This window comes from Monodelphis domestica, chromosome 3 (assembly GCF_027887165.1).
Source record: "Monodelphis domestica isolate mMonDom1 chromosome 3, mMonDom1.pri, whole genome shotgun sequence".
NCBI lineage: Eukaryota > Metazoa > Chordata > Mammalia > Didelphimorphia > Didelphidae > Monodelphis > Monodelphis domestica.
The window spans coordinates 192,420,522-192,435,670 of record NC_077229.1 but is presented as its reverse complement, the minus strand read 5'-3'; the positions used below and the strand labels follow the sequence as shown (position 1 = coordinate 192,435,670).

Below are 15,149 nucleotides of genomic sequence, written 5' to 3'. Positions count from 1 at the left end.
GGGAATGGGGAAGGAGTATGGAATGACAGCCAGTGATGAACTGTCATATTGGAGGAGCATGAAGGAAGCCGCCGTGACATGACCATTGAGTTCATTGAGAGGAGTAAAGGGCTGGAAAGGCAAGAAGGGGGAAGGTTATGAAGGGCTATTTGACCCTGGAAGTAATAGAGAGCTACTGAAATTGATTGAGGAAGGAGGTAACATGGTCAGAACTAGGTTTTAGGAAGATTACTTTGGCAAGTGAGTGGAGGATAGACTGGTCTGGGATGAAATAGAAGCCAGGAGACCAATAAGAAGACTGGAAGTAGTCCAGCCTTGAGATGCTGAGGTCCTGCACTAGAGTGGTGGCATTTATTCAAAACATTTATTAAGACTACTACTGTGTGTAGAGTACTGTTCTTGGCACTATACATGTCTCCCTGTTGCTCTTTGAGAAAATCTAAATAGTTTAGGGTGTGTGTGTGTGTGTGTGTGGTTTGTATGTGATGGTTTTGTTTTTGAACCTCTCCAGTTTCGACAGTGGCTGAAAGAGGAATATGGAGAAAACCCTCTGAAGGATGCAGAAGAAGCCAAAAACATTCTGGGTAATTACAAAGAGCAAGCACGTGCAGAACCTCCCCAGCAGAATCCCAGTGGGAGGCGGTGGAATAGCTTTTCGACTCTCCCATCGCTAGCCTACAATAATTATACCACGGAGACATAACTCAACGGGATGCAGTCTTCTTCTTCCTCTTCTCCTTCCTGCTTGTCTTTCATGTTTTCTGTATGTACAATGGTGGATTGGACCCCTTTGCAGTTCATACGGTATTGAGATAGGAGGGCTGCCAGGGGTGATGGGGTGATGGTGGTGGAGGTCTGGTAGTTGTAGTGGTGAAGGAATCAAGAGCTTCTCCTCCTGCAGATATTCATTCTCTGGGCACCCTCTCTTAGCCTGTAATTTCAGATCCTCCTCCAAATGACCCCAGCCTTAGCTTGCTTTGCAAAAGGGATGCTGCTCAATTGTGCACTACTGTGGAGGTGAGGGATGTGCAGGAACACACATATGTGTGTCTGTTGTATGTACACAAATGTGTGTCCTTGTATATATGATAACAGTTATATGTATGTGTGTGTATATATATATATATATATAGATAGATAATGCCACCAGTATTAGAATTTGTGGTCCAGGCCTCTATGCAGAAATATTTAAGCCATTTATTAACAAAGAAAAACTCTGGAAGAAAATAGCATTGTATATATGTGAGCTGACACTAAAAAAAAAAAAAGAAAAACTCAAGGACATAGGTAGCTGAGGGCTAGAGGGAGTAGCATTCTTCCCTGGGAGCCTAGTTTGGGATGATATGGGAATAGATACCAGAGGGGAAGGGAGAGAGATGAGGTAGAAGAGCTCCAGTGGAAAGTGGCCCCTAGAAGCTGTTTGCTCTCTAGTTAGTTTTCCTTGAGCTAGTTCACCCTGGGGAGCCAGGGTTTGTTTTGGGGGACCTTAGAGCTTTCCTCAGCTGATCCTGGCTTGGTCCAGGTAGTCTCCACATTTTTTCTGGGGGTTAGGGCCCTTTTGAGCAGACCACTCACTGCTGAGTTCTGCTGAATTTTGACTGTTTAGATGTTGACCACAACATCATCAGAACCTCCTCAAAGATCCCCTTCTACATAGGTTCATTTTTCACCCCCACTCTGTAATGGGTTTCTCTCAAGATTCCTATGTGTCTGGGATCTGTCTGTTGCTTCCAAAGAAAGTGTTTTTTTTAAACACCTGGACAGTGTTTGTTAATAAATTCCTGAGCATTGATTAAGTACTTTTGTTTGTACTGTGGACTTGGGAGTTGACCTCAGCTACCTCATAGAAAGGAGTTGGGTTTTTGTTTGGGGCTTTTTTTTTTTTAAACTGATGAATCCAACTTTTGAATAGACACACTTAGTCTTTTTGGGAAGAGAAAATGGAAGGATTTAAATGCCCACCCAAGCTATTTGAAAGTTTCTAACTTTGGCTTGAATAATGATGCTTCTGATGGGTCTGAACTTAAGTATGAGAGCAGAGATCAGAATAGGAGTACAGATGTGGGACCTCTGCTTTCTGTGCACTTGGGACCAGCAGTAGGCATCATCTGTTGAGTGCTGCTGTCTTCCACGGGGTCTCAATTCCCTTATGCCAACTCAGACTTTTTAAGCACGCAGAGCTCCAAGAATGAAAAAGTGTGCCCGTCCTCTCCCTAAAAAGATGTTGCAACCCTGTTCCTCTGAGTGCCACCACAAAAGAACCCCTGAATAAGAAGAGAAGTTATCCAGTGCATTTTAGGGTCTGTGTTAAAGGTGAGCCATTTGGGGAAAGGGAAGAATGGAATCGCATGTTTCTAGATTAGAATCCTTCTGCCACAAATGGAACAGTAGGAGAGAGATGCTAATGATGCTGTTATGACCTTGCACTCCAAACAGTGGGGAAAAAACCCTCCCTTTTAAGAGCAATTTTAAGAGTAAACCAAAAAGGAAATCTTATGTAAGTTAGAATATTGAGAAGTTAGTTTCTAAAAACATAATTGTGTGTATTTTTGACTATCTAAATACCAAGCATAATCCAAAATGCCATTTCAAATAGTGGTCGCCAGTGATGTTCTTTCTCCACAGCAACAGCCGGAGTTCTGAAATATTTGACATTACTAAGAAGACTAGTGGACAGTTGAAGATGTCTGCTTCTTCTCATATTGGCTGGGAGCTATTCTTTGCATACCTGTAGCTTCTGAGTTTCCATCTCAGTGATCTGGCTTGCACTGATTTAAAAAAAAAGTGTGTGGGGGTGAATGGGTGGGAAGAATCTGTGGTCATTTTCTAGATATCCAGTTTTAAGTTTCTACCAATCTTGCTTTGGCTCTTGTCTTTTTTTTTTTAATTGAAAAGATGCTCTATCATGACACTGTGTATGCCTTTAGGGAATGGGGTTTGGCCAAAAGAAAGTTATGAAGCTTTAGCTGGATTTAAATTTGTATGATAGGGTGGGGGTGGGGGACAACAATTCAGCATATTAGACATGTTTTCCCCATTCTGGTTTCTGGTATAATGCTGATTGTTTTATAGAAATGATTTGAATGGAGAAGTTGGTGACATTTGGGGGCTTTAATCCAGTGAGTGCTTTGGCACCTCAGGGGGAACATTGTGCAAACCTCTCCCTATTTGTATTTTCTCCATGATATTTATCATCTATGGTGTGTGTTTAATCAAAGCTCCATGTTTTTATTAATAAAGATTACCTTTCCTAACTTTACCTCTGTACTCTTTCTTCATTGAAAGACAGGCATATTTATTTTTACAGTGACATTCTTGAATGTGATTCCAGTTTGTTTAGCTGTGGTATCTTGGACTGCTTTTATTTATTTATGTATTTCTATTTTGACTCTGTGTGGAATCTATCTGATCTTTGGGGTAGGAATTAATTTCACCTTGGGAGGAAATGGTCATTCACATAATTTGAAAGGAATAAAAATGATGGACTCATTCACAGTTTAGACCATGCCACTCTCTTGCTCTAAAATAATTGGTAGCTTCCCATTTCCTGTAGAATTAGAACCTTCCTCCTCCCCCCAAAACTCCCAAGCCCTTTGGTTAGACATTGAATTCCCAATATAGCCTGATTTCAATCTATCCTTTCAACCTAATTTCATTTCACTCTTCTTGTGCTCCCTATCTCTAACAAAATGGACTGTTTTGGGACTGTTCCATAGTCTTGTCCTTTGCCACCTCCATGCAAGTGATCATGCTTGAAACACACACTCTTCTCTCCCCTGCCCCATATCCCCTTTTTTCTGCTGGAATCCTTCAAGAATCACCTCCATGAAGTCTTCTTTGATGCCTTGAGATAAAAGTGATCTTTTCCTGAATTTTCTTAGAGCATTTTGTTTTATCTTATATTAAGCTTACTTGCATGGATGTTGTATCCTCCTTCCCTCCCTTCCACTCAAAAAATAAATTGTGGGCTCCTTCAGAGCAGAAACCATCAATTTTTCATCTTCTTATTCATAGTACCTTGTACATAGTAGGTACTTAACATATTTGTGAAACTCAGAATATATTCTGGCTTACCACTGATCATTCTCATTCCATGTTCTGCTTTTCTAAAGAGCCAAAAGATGCCCCCCCTTCTCATTGTAGTAACAGGAGAAATCAATGCCTGAGTTAATCTCCCAGCCCTCTGAGGGTCAAACACGCATTAAATCCTAGGCAGGTGAGGCCAGGAGTTGAGAGAATCAGGCCCTCCAACTCTAGGTGGCAGGCTTGACTTCTGAATACTGGTTCTCATTTTCCCCAGAACTCACAGGAAAACTGGCTCATCCAGAGAAATGGAAAGCGTTTGGGAATATGCTGTCAGGGCTGACACTTGAAAAGCTCCTTGATGAGCATTTCTTGAAAACAACCCCCCCACCCCCCCCACCCCACATCAGCTCCCTATGAAATATCTGAAATGCTGGTGTAGGTTCCACAGTTATATTTGGGATAGTACGGATAATGATGATGATTCTATCCCACATACTCAGCAGCAACTGCCTTACACATCTCAGCTGCTGAAGCTCTTGGGGTAGAAAGAACTTGTTTTTTTATGTGAGGAGGGGTCACAAAATCCAAGTTCAAATTTATAAGCAAACAAATAGATCTTTTGGGGGAAATGTCATTATTGGAGCTACTGGGGATGTATTATAAAGTTTGGCTATAGATCAAGATGTCATTGTTGTCAACATGTTTAGCTCCTGCATGTGGATGTTGCCATGCAGGCAGCTGTTTATTAATTCAATAAACATGATCCCTGGCTTAGTCACAGTCCTGCCTTTGCTAGTCCCTACTTGAAACCAAATATCAAACCTATTGGGATCAAGCCCTTCCCCTATTTCCTTCTACTCTTTTACTCCGACATATACCCTTTGGTCTCCGTAAAACTTTTATGTTTTCATGTGAAATATTAGGAGTCAGTGAGAACTCAGTAATGTTCATTGGGAAGAGTGCTGCCATTGGAGTGTTATGTCATTATAAGTTAGGCTAGGTATGACCTTGGCTTATTGTCCTTTGGCTTTGGAATGCTGTGAATGATTCTGAGGCTACCAGACCAAAAAAATGGCGTTAAGTGTTTTTTTTTTTTAAGTTTATTTTCTCACACTTAACAATTTTCAACATGTTTTCTGAACTTTTAAGATCCAAATTGTCTCCCTCTCCTCTCCAGATATGGTAAGCAATTTGATCTGGCTTTTACATGTATTATCATGCAAGACATACTTCCATATTGGTCATGAACAGCATAAATGTTAGCATGACTGTGAAGACTGGAGACCTGTGTTTGAAATTGGCTGTCTGTTCCTCACATTTTCCCTAGGATTCTGTCTTAGTCCATTCATGAGTTGAAAAATGAACTCCTTCCTTAAGCAGTATGGTATAGTGAATAGAAAGCTGGCTGTGGAGCTAGGAAGATCTGAGTTCAAGTTCCAATTCGGACATTTATTGACTATTAACTTGGGCAAGTGATGTAACTTTTATGTGCTCTAAGCAACTTGCTAACGGGTTCTTAACCTAAAGCCCTTTACATTTTTGTTTTATTTGAACTATTTCAATAACTATGCTTCAATATAATTGGTTTCTTTTTAATTTTATGTAATTTATAATTTAAAAACATTACTTTGGGGGGCAGCTGGGTAGCTCAGTGGATTGGGAGCCAGACTTAGAGACGGGAGGTCCTAGGTTCAAATCTGGCCTAAGCCACTTCCCAGCTGTGTGACCCTGGGCAAGTCACTTGACCCCCATTGCCTAGCCCTTACCACTCTTCTGCCTTGGAGCCAATACACAGTATTGACTCCAAGACAGAAGGTAAGGGTTTAAAAAAAAAAACAACATTACTCTGAGAAGGAATCCATAGGCTTTGCCAGATTGCCAAATGAGACCAAGACAAAAAAAGTTAAGAATTGCTGCTTGAAGATTGTAAGTTGCCAAGAAGATACCAACCAGCATTAGAAATAATTTCCTCACTTGGTCCATGGATTCTGGGGATTCCCCCAAGACCCTTTGAGGAATATTATGGGGTCAAAATGACTTTTGTAATAATAATATTATTTGCCTATTAAAATACTCCATCCTTTCTCAACTGCATACCTGTGTGATGTCTGATTTTATTCACATATTTAAACCAAAACAATATATTGCAACAGATTTAATGAAGACAATATAAGAAACTGCCGGTCTTCTATTAAGCCAGACATTTTAAATGTTTGTAAATATATATAAAAACAATGCCACTCTTCTCACTTTTTAATTTGGGAAAATAATTTTTCATTAAAATGCTATTTATATTGACATGTAATGAGTTTGTAATTATTTTAAATGAATTAAACATTTAAAATTTTATTTCTAATATGGCAAATATAGATAGATATAACCCAAATAAACAAAATGCTTTGGGGTCCTCAATAATTGTTAGCAGGGCAAAGGAGTCCTGAGACAAAGTTTGAGCCATTGTCCAATCCCTCTGTAATCGCAGGTCTACACTTATCCCTATACCTTCATTGTAAACTTAGAGAGTTTTCCTCATTAGGACTAATGTTAACTATCTTATAAGGTAAGGAGAAGTATGCTGTTGGTGGCCAAACTAAATGACACAGGCGTCACGCAGGCCCTTTAGACTATATAGAGAAAGGAAAATGGACCAGATGATCTTTTGAAACTCCTGCCACATCCAAATTCCAGGGAGGAAGAGGATTTAAGTTGGGTGGTAGTCAGAAATGGGTACATGCAATTCAAGTTCACCAAATTGAGTAATTGAGGGTATTTAGCCAGGAGAAGAGGTGATTTAAAGGCTCACAGAAGCCGTGCTCATATTAAAGATTAAAGAAAGGGGTCAGATTAGTTCTCCTTTTAAAGTCCCAGAAAGCATTATCTCAATTGATGCAGAAAAAGCCTTTGACAAAATACAACACCCTTTACTATTAAAAACAAACAGAAAAGGAACACTGGAAATGGGACAGCTGGGTGGCTCAGTGGGTTGAGAGGCCCAGAGATGGGAGATCCTGGGTTCAAATTTGATCTCAGACACTTCCCAGCTTTGTGACCCTGGGCAAGTCACTTAACCCCCATTGACTAACCCTTATCACTCTTCTTCCTTGGAACCAATACACAGTATTGATTCTAAGACAAAAGGTAAGGGATAAAAAAAAAAACCGAACAAACAAACGCAGAAAAGCATAGGAATACATGGGCCTTTACTTAAAATGGTAAGTAGTATCTAAAACCAATGGGGGTAATTAGAAGCCTTCCCAATAAGACCAAGGGTGAAGCAAGGCTGCCCATATCACCACTATTATTTAATAGTGTACTAGAAATGCTAGCTTTAGTAATAAAAAGGGGGGGGGGGGAATAGAAGGAATTAAGTAGGGAGGTAGAGTGAGTCCTCTATTACTGGAGGTTTACTCGTTGGAATGTATTGTAAAGGCCACTAGCAACTCTTCATCCTTATCCAGGGGAGTGCTGACTGTGTACGGTGTCCCAAGAGGATTATTACCTCTGGAGTGAAGGCTTGCTAAACCCTTTGAAGGGAAACTCATCTACTTTTGGTATCACCCAACTCTTATCTGTGGCTCCAAGAGGCTGTGTTATGCTCGGTGGCCACACCCTAGGAAAACCATCCTGGCAGGTGGGGCTAAATCAGGTTGAAGGTGATCAATAGGCTTCAAAACGTCTACTCCAAGCATATGAAGATTTCCCCAGGTGGAATGAGCAGATGAGAATAATTTGTTCCATTGGCCATGAAGGCTACTGATGCAGGTGCTGTGCAATGCTCCCTTAGATATCAAAGATAAAAAGGTCTTCCACTGCATTCCAGGCCATTGCCAGTTGTCCTAGCTTTTGTCTTGCCACTGGACTTCTGTGACTTGGGGGTGGGGGGGGGAAGAGAGGCGGACAATTGTGTGCAACTACCTCACTTAAATCTAATTCAGGAATAAGTCAATGTCACCTTGTGATGTCATTGGCCCTCTTTGAAAAGGAAGGACAAACGACACAACAAGAGACATGGACAAGAGTCAAACAGAATGGGCACGCATAGGTGGATTATTATTTGTGTTTTTGAAAGGAACTTCCCAGTTGACATGATATTATTTTTCTCAATACCTTTACCTTTTGTCTTAGGACTGATATTGTGTATTAGTTCCAAGGCAGAAGAGTGGTAAAGGCCTGGCATTAGGGCTTGTGAGTCATGTGCTAGGAAGTGACTAAAGCCACATTTGAACCCAGGGCCTCTCATCCCTACTCTTGGCTCTCAATTTACCTGCCCCATGGCATGAAATATTTTTCACATCCTTTCCCTTTCCCTGCCTCAGCTATAGTTTAGTCCTTTTTCTATCCCAGGGGTTGGCAAATTATGGGCCAAATCTGGCCACTGCCTGTTTTTGTATCTCCAGCCATACAAAAAGCAGGTGACCCCCAGATTTGACCCTCAGGCCCTAATTTGAAGTTTGTTAACCCTTAGACTATATCATCATAATCTTCCTTCCTTCCTTCCTTCCTTCCTTCCTTCCTTCCTTCCTTCCTTCCTTCCTTCCTTCCTTCCTTCCTTCCTTCCTTCCTTCCTTCCTTCCTTCCTTCCTTCCTCCCTCCCTCCCTCCCTCCCTCCCTCCCTTCCCTCCCTCCCTCCCTCCCTTCCCTCCTCCCTCCCTCCCCTTCCTTCCTTCCTTCCTTCCTTCCTTCCTTCCTTCCTTCCTTCCTTCCTTCCTTCCTTCCTTCCTTCCTTCCTTCCTTCCTTCCTTCCTTCCTTCCTTCCTTCCTTCCTTCCTTCCTTCCTTCCTTCCTTCCTTCCTTCCTTCCTTCCCTCCTTCCTTCCCTTCCTTCCCTCCCTCCCTCCCTCCCTCCCTCCCTCCCTTCCTTCCTTCCTTCCCTTCCTTCCCTTTCTTCCCTCCCTTCCTCTCTGTCTGTCTGTCTGATATTTTTCTCTTCATTTCTCTTTCCTTTAGGGATTCCAAGAGGTAGGGATAAGGAAGGAGTACATTCCAGGAACAGAAAGGCATGGAAATGGGATATTGAGGTTAGGGAATAATTTTGCCTTTGGTTCATTCTCCATTAGAGTGGAGACTCTTTAAATATAAGAACTGTATCATTTAAAATCTTTGTATGAAAAGCTTGGGGTAGTTCCTTGTACATACATAGTAAGTGCTTGATACAGTGTTCATTGACTCGGGTGGGCATTAGTCTAAAGGAGTTTTGAGGTCTTTTCCAGATCTCCAATTCTGAGTCCATAAACAGGATTTCATTTGGGACATCTGCATGGATCTCACAACTTCACCAGACTCTCATTTAGGCATCTTATAATGTCAATCGTGAAAAGAACCCCAGAGATCACCTAGTTTGGTGCCTTAATTTTATTGCTGAGAAAACAAGTCCATTGTGACAGTATGTAACTTGTCTAAGATCATTGGCTCAGCAAAGCTGGGACTAGAATGCAAGTTTCTTGACTTAGTTCAGTGCCTTTTCTGCAACAATTTTAGAGTCAATATTGAATCGAGCTTCTATTTTGCTATGCTGTATTAAGATCTGCCCATAGCAACATGCAGAAGGAAAGTGTGTGTGTGTGTGTGTGTGTGTATTCAGGGTAATCAGTGTGATTTGGTAGAAAGTTCAATGGACCAGCAACTAAGGGACTTGGGTTCTAGACTAGAATCTACTAGTAACAATGTGTCACCCAGGAAAGTCATTTTAGTCCTTGTGCCTCAGTTCCCTCATCTGTAAAAGAAGGGAGTTAAATTCATTGGTCCCTAAGCTCCTTGTCAGGACTAACATGGTACCACTATGCTTCTGAGTGATGTCATAGTACTCAGAGACTTTTTTTTAAACTTCAAAGTTATTCATGGCCTTTAATGTGTCATATTGACAACAATTAGAGTAATTTACAAGGAGCTTTGCATGTGTATACACAGCCACATTCAACATAAGCCCACTTGCACCCACATTACACTAAAGAATCTGTTTTTAAAGAGTTAGCCTGTGTATACCCACATCTAGACCACAAAAATAGGGAACAGATTTAGAATTAAAATCCTGTGATCCCGCCTTGGATGACTCCTCCCATCCTGACATGGAGTTATTAATAATCTTGAGAATATGCTTTCAACATGCTTGTATTTATATCCTTAACAAGAAATCACCAAGACTTCAGAAGGAACTTCCTCTTCCCTTTCCTTTTAATGTTCAGGGAAAGGGAGAAATGAAGAAATTAATCTCCTAGGGGTCTTGGAGTTGTGGTTTTTTAAGTCACGATTGCCTCTCCTTTCACATGACCGCAACCTTCACGTGTGGACCACCCTCAGGAGTCAGGAAGATGTGGGGAGGAAAGCAGGGTGGTTCATGGATCATCAGAAATAATCTGAGGGCTCACAAAAGCCTCAAGTATTGGAAATATTTTATCCCAAAGGTCTAATCAGGGAAATGCTGACACTTTGCTTCACTTCATATTTTTCTAGACCTTTTAGAAGAAGTTATGAGATATGACAATGACATAAGGATATAATAATTTCAACTGCATTTTGCCCAGGACCAGAATTAGGCTTCTGTTCTACCACATAGGAATAACCAACTTAAATAAATAGCAAAGGAAAGTTTGCAGCTGCCTGTTCCGTGACTCTTTCTCTCAGAGGGCCAAGACTTTACTGGTCGGTGGATGAACAGCTGCAAGTTTGCGATTATAGTTGTTCTAACTCATGCAAATTTTATATCATGAAGAGTTAATAGTATGCAGTTGCAAAACTACCTACTTTTTCTGAAGTTTCTAGTTTAATTATTAGCGTTTGTTTTAGCAGGTGTCTGAGATTATTGGACAGTTCTTAGTTGTGTGGGGCCCAGCTGTTTGCTAAAAAGTCTATTATTATTAAGTAGAAAAGGTACATTCAGAAGGCAAGATCCTGGATTAATTTGGGGGTGCATTTTTAAAAGCTTTTCTACATTTTTATATATTTCCAATTTTAGGAAAATTACCTTTAACGTTTTTCTTTCCTCAGATGAACTTTTCCCCAACTTTAACAAATAATTGATTAAATGCTGGCTGTAGGTAAGGCCCAGTGCTAGGTGCTAGGCTACAGAACAGGGGTAGTGTGGTTCAAAGGAAAGTGCTGGCCTTGAAATTAGGAGACTGGGTTCAAATACTACCAAAGGCACTTATTCCCTATGTGACTTTGGGCCAGTCATTTTTACCTCTCTAGGTCTATTTCCTTGTTTGTAAAATGGGGTTGAATTAAATGATTACTGAATTCCCTTCCCCCTCTAAATCTGTAATCCTGTGATCCTAGAGGCCCTTCAAGGCTGGGTCTAGTGTCCATGACCAAAGAAACATGGGACAGTCTTGACAAATCCTGTCATGTTACTATTATTACCCATTGTTCTGAGGATCCTCTAATGAATGATGATTAAATGCTTGTTGGACTCTACATGCGCAGTGTTGCAACCTCTTGTGAACTGGATGACTTGTATGGAAGGACACTGGAGAGGAAACTGAGTCCCAGGGATACTGAGTGATGAACTCACACAAGGTAGTATCTTATCCAATCTTACCTGCAGCCTGTCTTCTCTGGAAAGGAGGGGCTACCATCTTACTCACTGAATCCCCTCAGTGCTATTTGCATGGCCTCTGGAAAGTCGCCTGAATATATGTTCTGATGGGAAATGCACAACTGTGTTCTCTTGGGGAATGAATTTTCCTCTCTTCTTCCTTGGTCTAAACTATCCCCCTTCCTTAGATCAAATATTCTTGAGAGGGAAAACATTAAAAGCCAAGTGCATGCTTGGCCTAGGTGACAGGGAACTGTGACCTTCTGCCTAAAAGACTTTTAGCTTCCTTGCTAAAGGAATGAGTGATGAGAGTTGCTCTTGAACTAGAATCTGCTGGTGTGTGTGTGTGTGTGTGTGTGTGTGTGTGTGTGTGTGTACACTTGCCATGACAGTGTTCAGAGTTTGTATTCATCCAAATGCTCATGGCAATGAAAATGAAGGAGGTAGACAAAAGCCTGAGGTTACACACTCCATTTCTAGGCTCTTTAGAGCAGAAGTAACATGAAATTCAAGAAGTATCTCTAAAATACCTTCTGTATTTGGTCATTGAAGAATAACAATCATAACTCCCATTTATATAGTCGCCATTACACAATGGTGACTTCTCTATATAAAGAAAAACACAAAATGGACTTTTCGTCTAAAAGAATGTTAGGGGAGGCAGCTGGGTGGCTCAGTGGATTGAGAGCCAGCCCCAGAGATGAGAGGTCCTGGGTTTAAATCTGGCCTCAGACACTTCCTAGCTGTGTGACCCTGGGCAAGTCACTTAACCCCCATTGCTTAGCCCTTACCACTCTTTTGCTTTGGAACCAATACCCAGTATGGATTCTAAGATGGAAGGTAAGGGTTTAAAAAAATAAATAAAAGAACTTTAGAGACCATCTAGTCTAAAACCCTCATTTTATGGATGCAGAAACTGAAGCCCCATTTAGAGAGCTTTAGGATACCTACAGTGGAGGAGGGAATAGAGGCACTTTTAAATGGAGAAGATAGTCTAAAATGGGAAAGATAGAAGCCCTGAAGATCAATATTTCACTGCTTTAGCAAGTGTTGACCCTAAATGTGAACACCATAGTCATGAGACACCTCCTTTGATATGCTTCCCTAATCTAGACTTCTTAGTAGCATGCTAGGATATTCTGAGGAAACACCATCGTGTCACCTCACTCTTTAATGGACTGACTGAGAAAGCTCATGAGGTCTCCATTGGTAGTTTTCTCCAGCTGGGATGCCTGGTCTATCTCTGTCCTTGTTCCTTGGAACAGGGAGCATCTTGGTCCAAGATGAGTTTCGATAGTGAATCCAGCATTTTGCTCTTCTGTGCCAAGGAGAGTATTTAAAGAATAGAGAGGATTTATTGAGCACCTACTATGTGTCAGTCACTGTGCTAAGCAGTAGGGATTCCAAGACAAAAAAGCCCCTACTCAAGGAGCTCACAGACTAATGGGGAAGACAACATGAAAACAATTAAGATTGCTGTTTGTCCTTCCTTCTGAAGAGGGCCAATAACATCACGGTGATGATGCCTCAATTGGATCTGTGAATTGGATATAAGTGAGGCAGAGTTGCACTCACTCTCTTCCAGAAGCATCAGAATTCCAGTGGCAAGACAAAAGTCAGGATGACTGCTGATGGCTCAGGACACTGTGGACGACCTTGGCTTCTTCAGCGGCACCTGCTTTGGCCATCTTTATGGCCATTGGAACAACCTGTTCTCATCTGTCCATTCCCCCTGGGGAAGACTTTACATGCTTGGGGTGGACAGCCCATTAACTCACCAACTGGTTTGATGCCTATCATTACTCCCAACCTGGGTTAGCCCACTTGTGTGAGGGGTAACTCCCATGTGCTCATATCCCTCTTTTCTTTTTTTCTTTTAAACCCATTCTTCGATTGTGTCTTACAATCAATGCTGTGTATTGGTTCCAAGACAGAACAGTAAGAGCTAGGCAATGGGGATTAAGTGACTTGCTAAGAGGGTATGAGGCCAGATTTGAACCCAGGACCTCCCATCTCAATCTATTGAGCCACCTACCTGCCCCTTCACACCCTTCATTTCTTATAGAGGAATCCAATGCCTGATGTGCCTGTGTTTTCATTATTTAGGAAAATAATATCCTCCTAAGATTCTAAGACTAGCCAGTGCCTTATCTGATCACATTCTCTAAACTAAGGATTAAACAATGGAGGGGAATACTCAGAAATACAGTCCCTGCCTTTTAGGAGCTGACATTCTGAAAAACGAGGGGCAGGGCTATGGCAGTGCCCATTATTCTATAGAGGGGGCAGCATTGGGGAGTGGAAAGAGTGCTGGACTTAGGGATCTTGATGACTTGAATTCAAATCCTTGCTCTGCAATTTACTATCTATGTGGCCTTAGGCAAGTCACTCAGAAATCTGGACCTCAGATTCTTTATCTGTCAAAGGAGAAGGCTTCACTAGATGACCTTCAAGGTCCCATCTAGCTCTTTACCCATGATTCTTTCATCCTATTGGATTAACTTGAGTATTTCTTGAGAACTGCACTACTAAATGCTGTCAAGAATTTTTTTTTAAGTGTCAGTCCTTTCCTAAAGTAGTTGGCAATCTAGTTAGGGAGACAAGTGATAAGCAAATGTGACAGTGAAATAGCAATTCAAGGCAAGTACATAATTGTATAGAAATGAGAGGCAAACTGTTTGAAGGAAGGAGCACTCTCGGGAGGCAGAAATGGTTGGAGAAGTCTTCACAGATAAGCAGATATTGTGTTGTGGATTGGAGGTCATTAGTGTTTGAGGGCCTTCTAGGCAGAGGAAGCAGCCTGGACAAAGGGAGGGCGGGGCAAGAATGAGTGACTCAGTGGCCAGAGAATAGACTGGATATATGGGGTGGGATTGGGAAGGAGGAATAATGGAAAACAGTGAAGGTAAGTGCAGGGCCTTGAGTGTCAGGAAGTTTAGATTTTATCTCATAGACAGTTGTTGTTTGTCCTCCATCTTGAAGAGGTCCCATAACACCACAGGGTAAGGTCTTAACTTGCACCATGAATTGGATTTAATTGAGGCAGAGTTTCAAAGTCAGCCTCACTCTCTTGCAGAGTCATCCAAGTCCAGTGGCAAGACAAAAGTCAGGATGACTAGCAACGGGTGACCTTGGTGTCTTCGATGTCTGACCAAGCTCTAAGTGCCTTCAGCTGCCTTCATGGCTGTTGGAACAAATTGTTCTTATCTACCTATTCCCCTGGGCAAAGTCTTTCCATACATACTTCATCTTCGCAACCTTCACTTTTTCTTCCTGAGTTCAAATCTGCACTCGGACACTTCTTAGCTGTGTGATATTGGGCAACTGTAACAATTTCACCTACCTGCCAAGGTTGTTGTGAGGATAAAATGAAATAATATTTGTAAAGCACCTAACAATTTATATAGCACACAGTGGGTGCTATAAGCACTGTAATTATTAATTATTTATTAGTGCCTACTAGGTGCTCTGCTAGATATAGGAGATAAAAAATAAAAATAGAATGGCCCTTGCCATCAAATGGCCTCTGCCTTCAAAGGATTTATAGTCTATCAGAGAAGACATACACATACATTCATACAAAATATATGCAG

General features: G+C 41.4%; 1 protein-coding gene across 9 annotated transcripts in view; it reads left to right on the top strand.

The window, feature by feature from the left end:
- DUSP22 (dual specificity phosphatase 22) overlaps nt 1-3,259 on the top strand; it is a 113,495-nt gene extending 110,236 nt beyond the window's left edge. For 6 of the 9 annotated variants that reach the window (XM_056823363.1, XM_056823361.1, XM_001378644.5 and 3 more), the window contains one exon: nt 512-3,259. In XM_056823363.1, coding sequence (XP_056679341.1) covers nt 512-703 — 192 coding nt within the window. In that variant the 3' untranslated portion in view covers nt 704-3,259. The remainder of the gene's footprint in view (nt 1-511) is intronic. The other 3 variants (XM_007488044.3, XM_007488045.3, XM_007488043.3) reach the window with 3 other exon arrangements.
- The last annotated feature ends 11,890 nt before the right edge of the window (nt 3,260-15,149 follow it).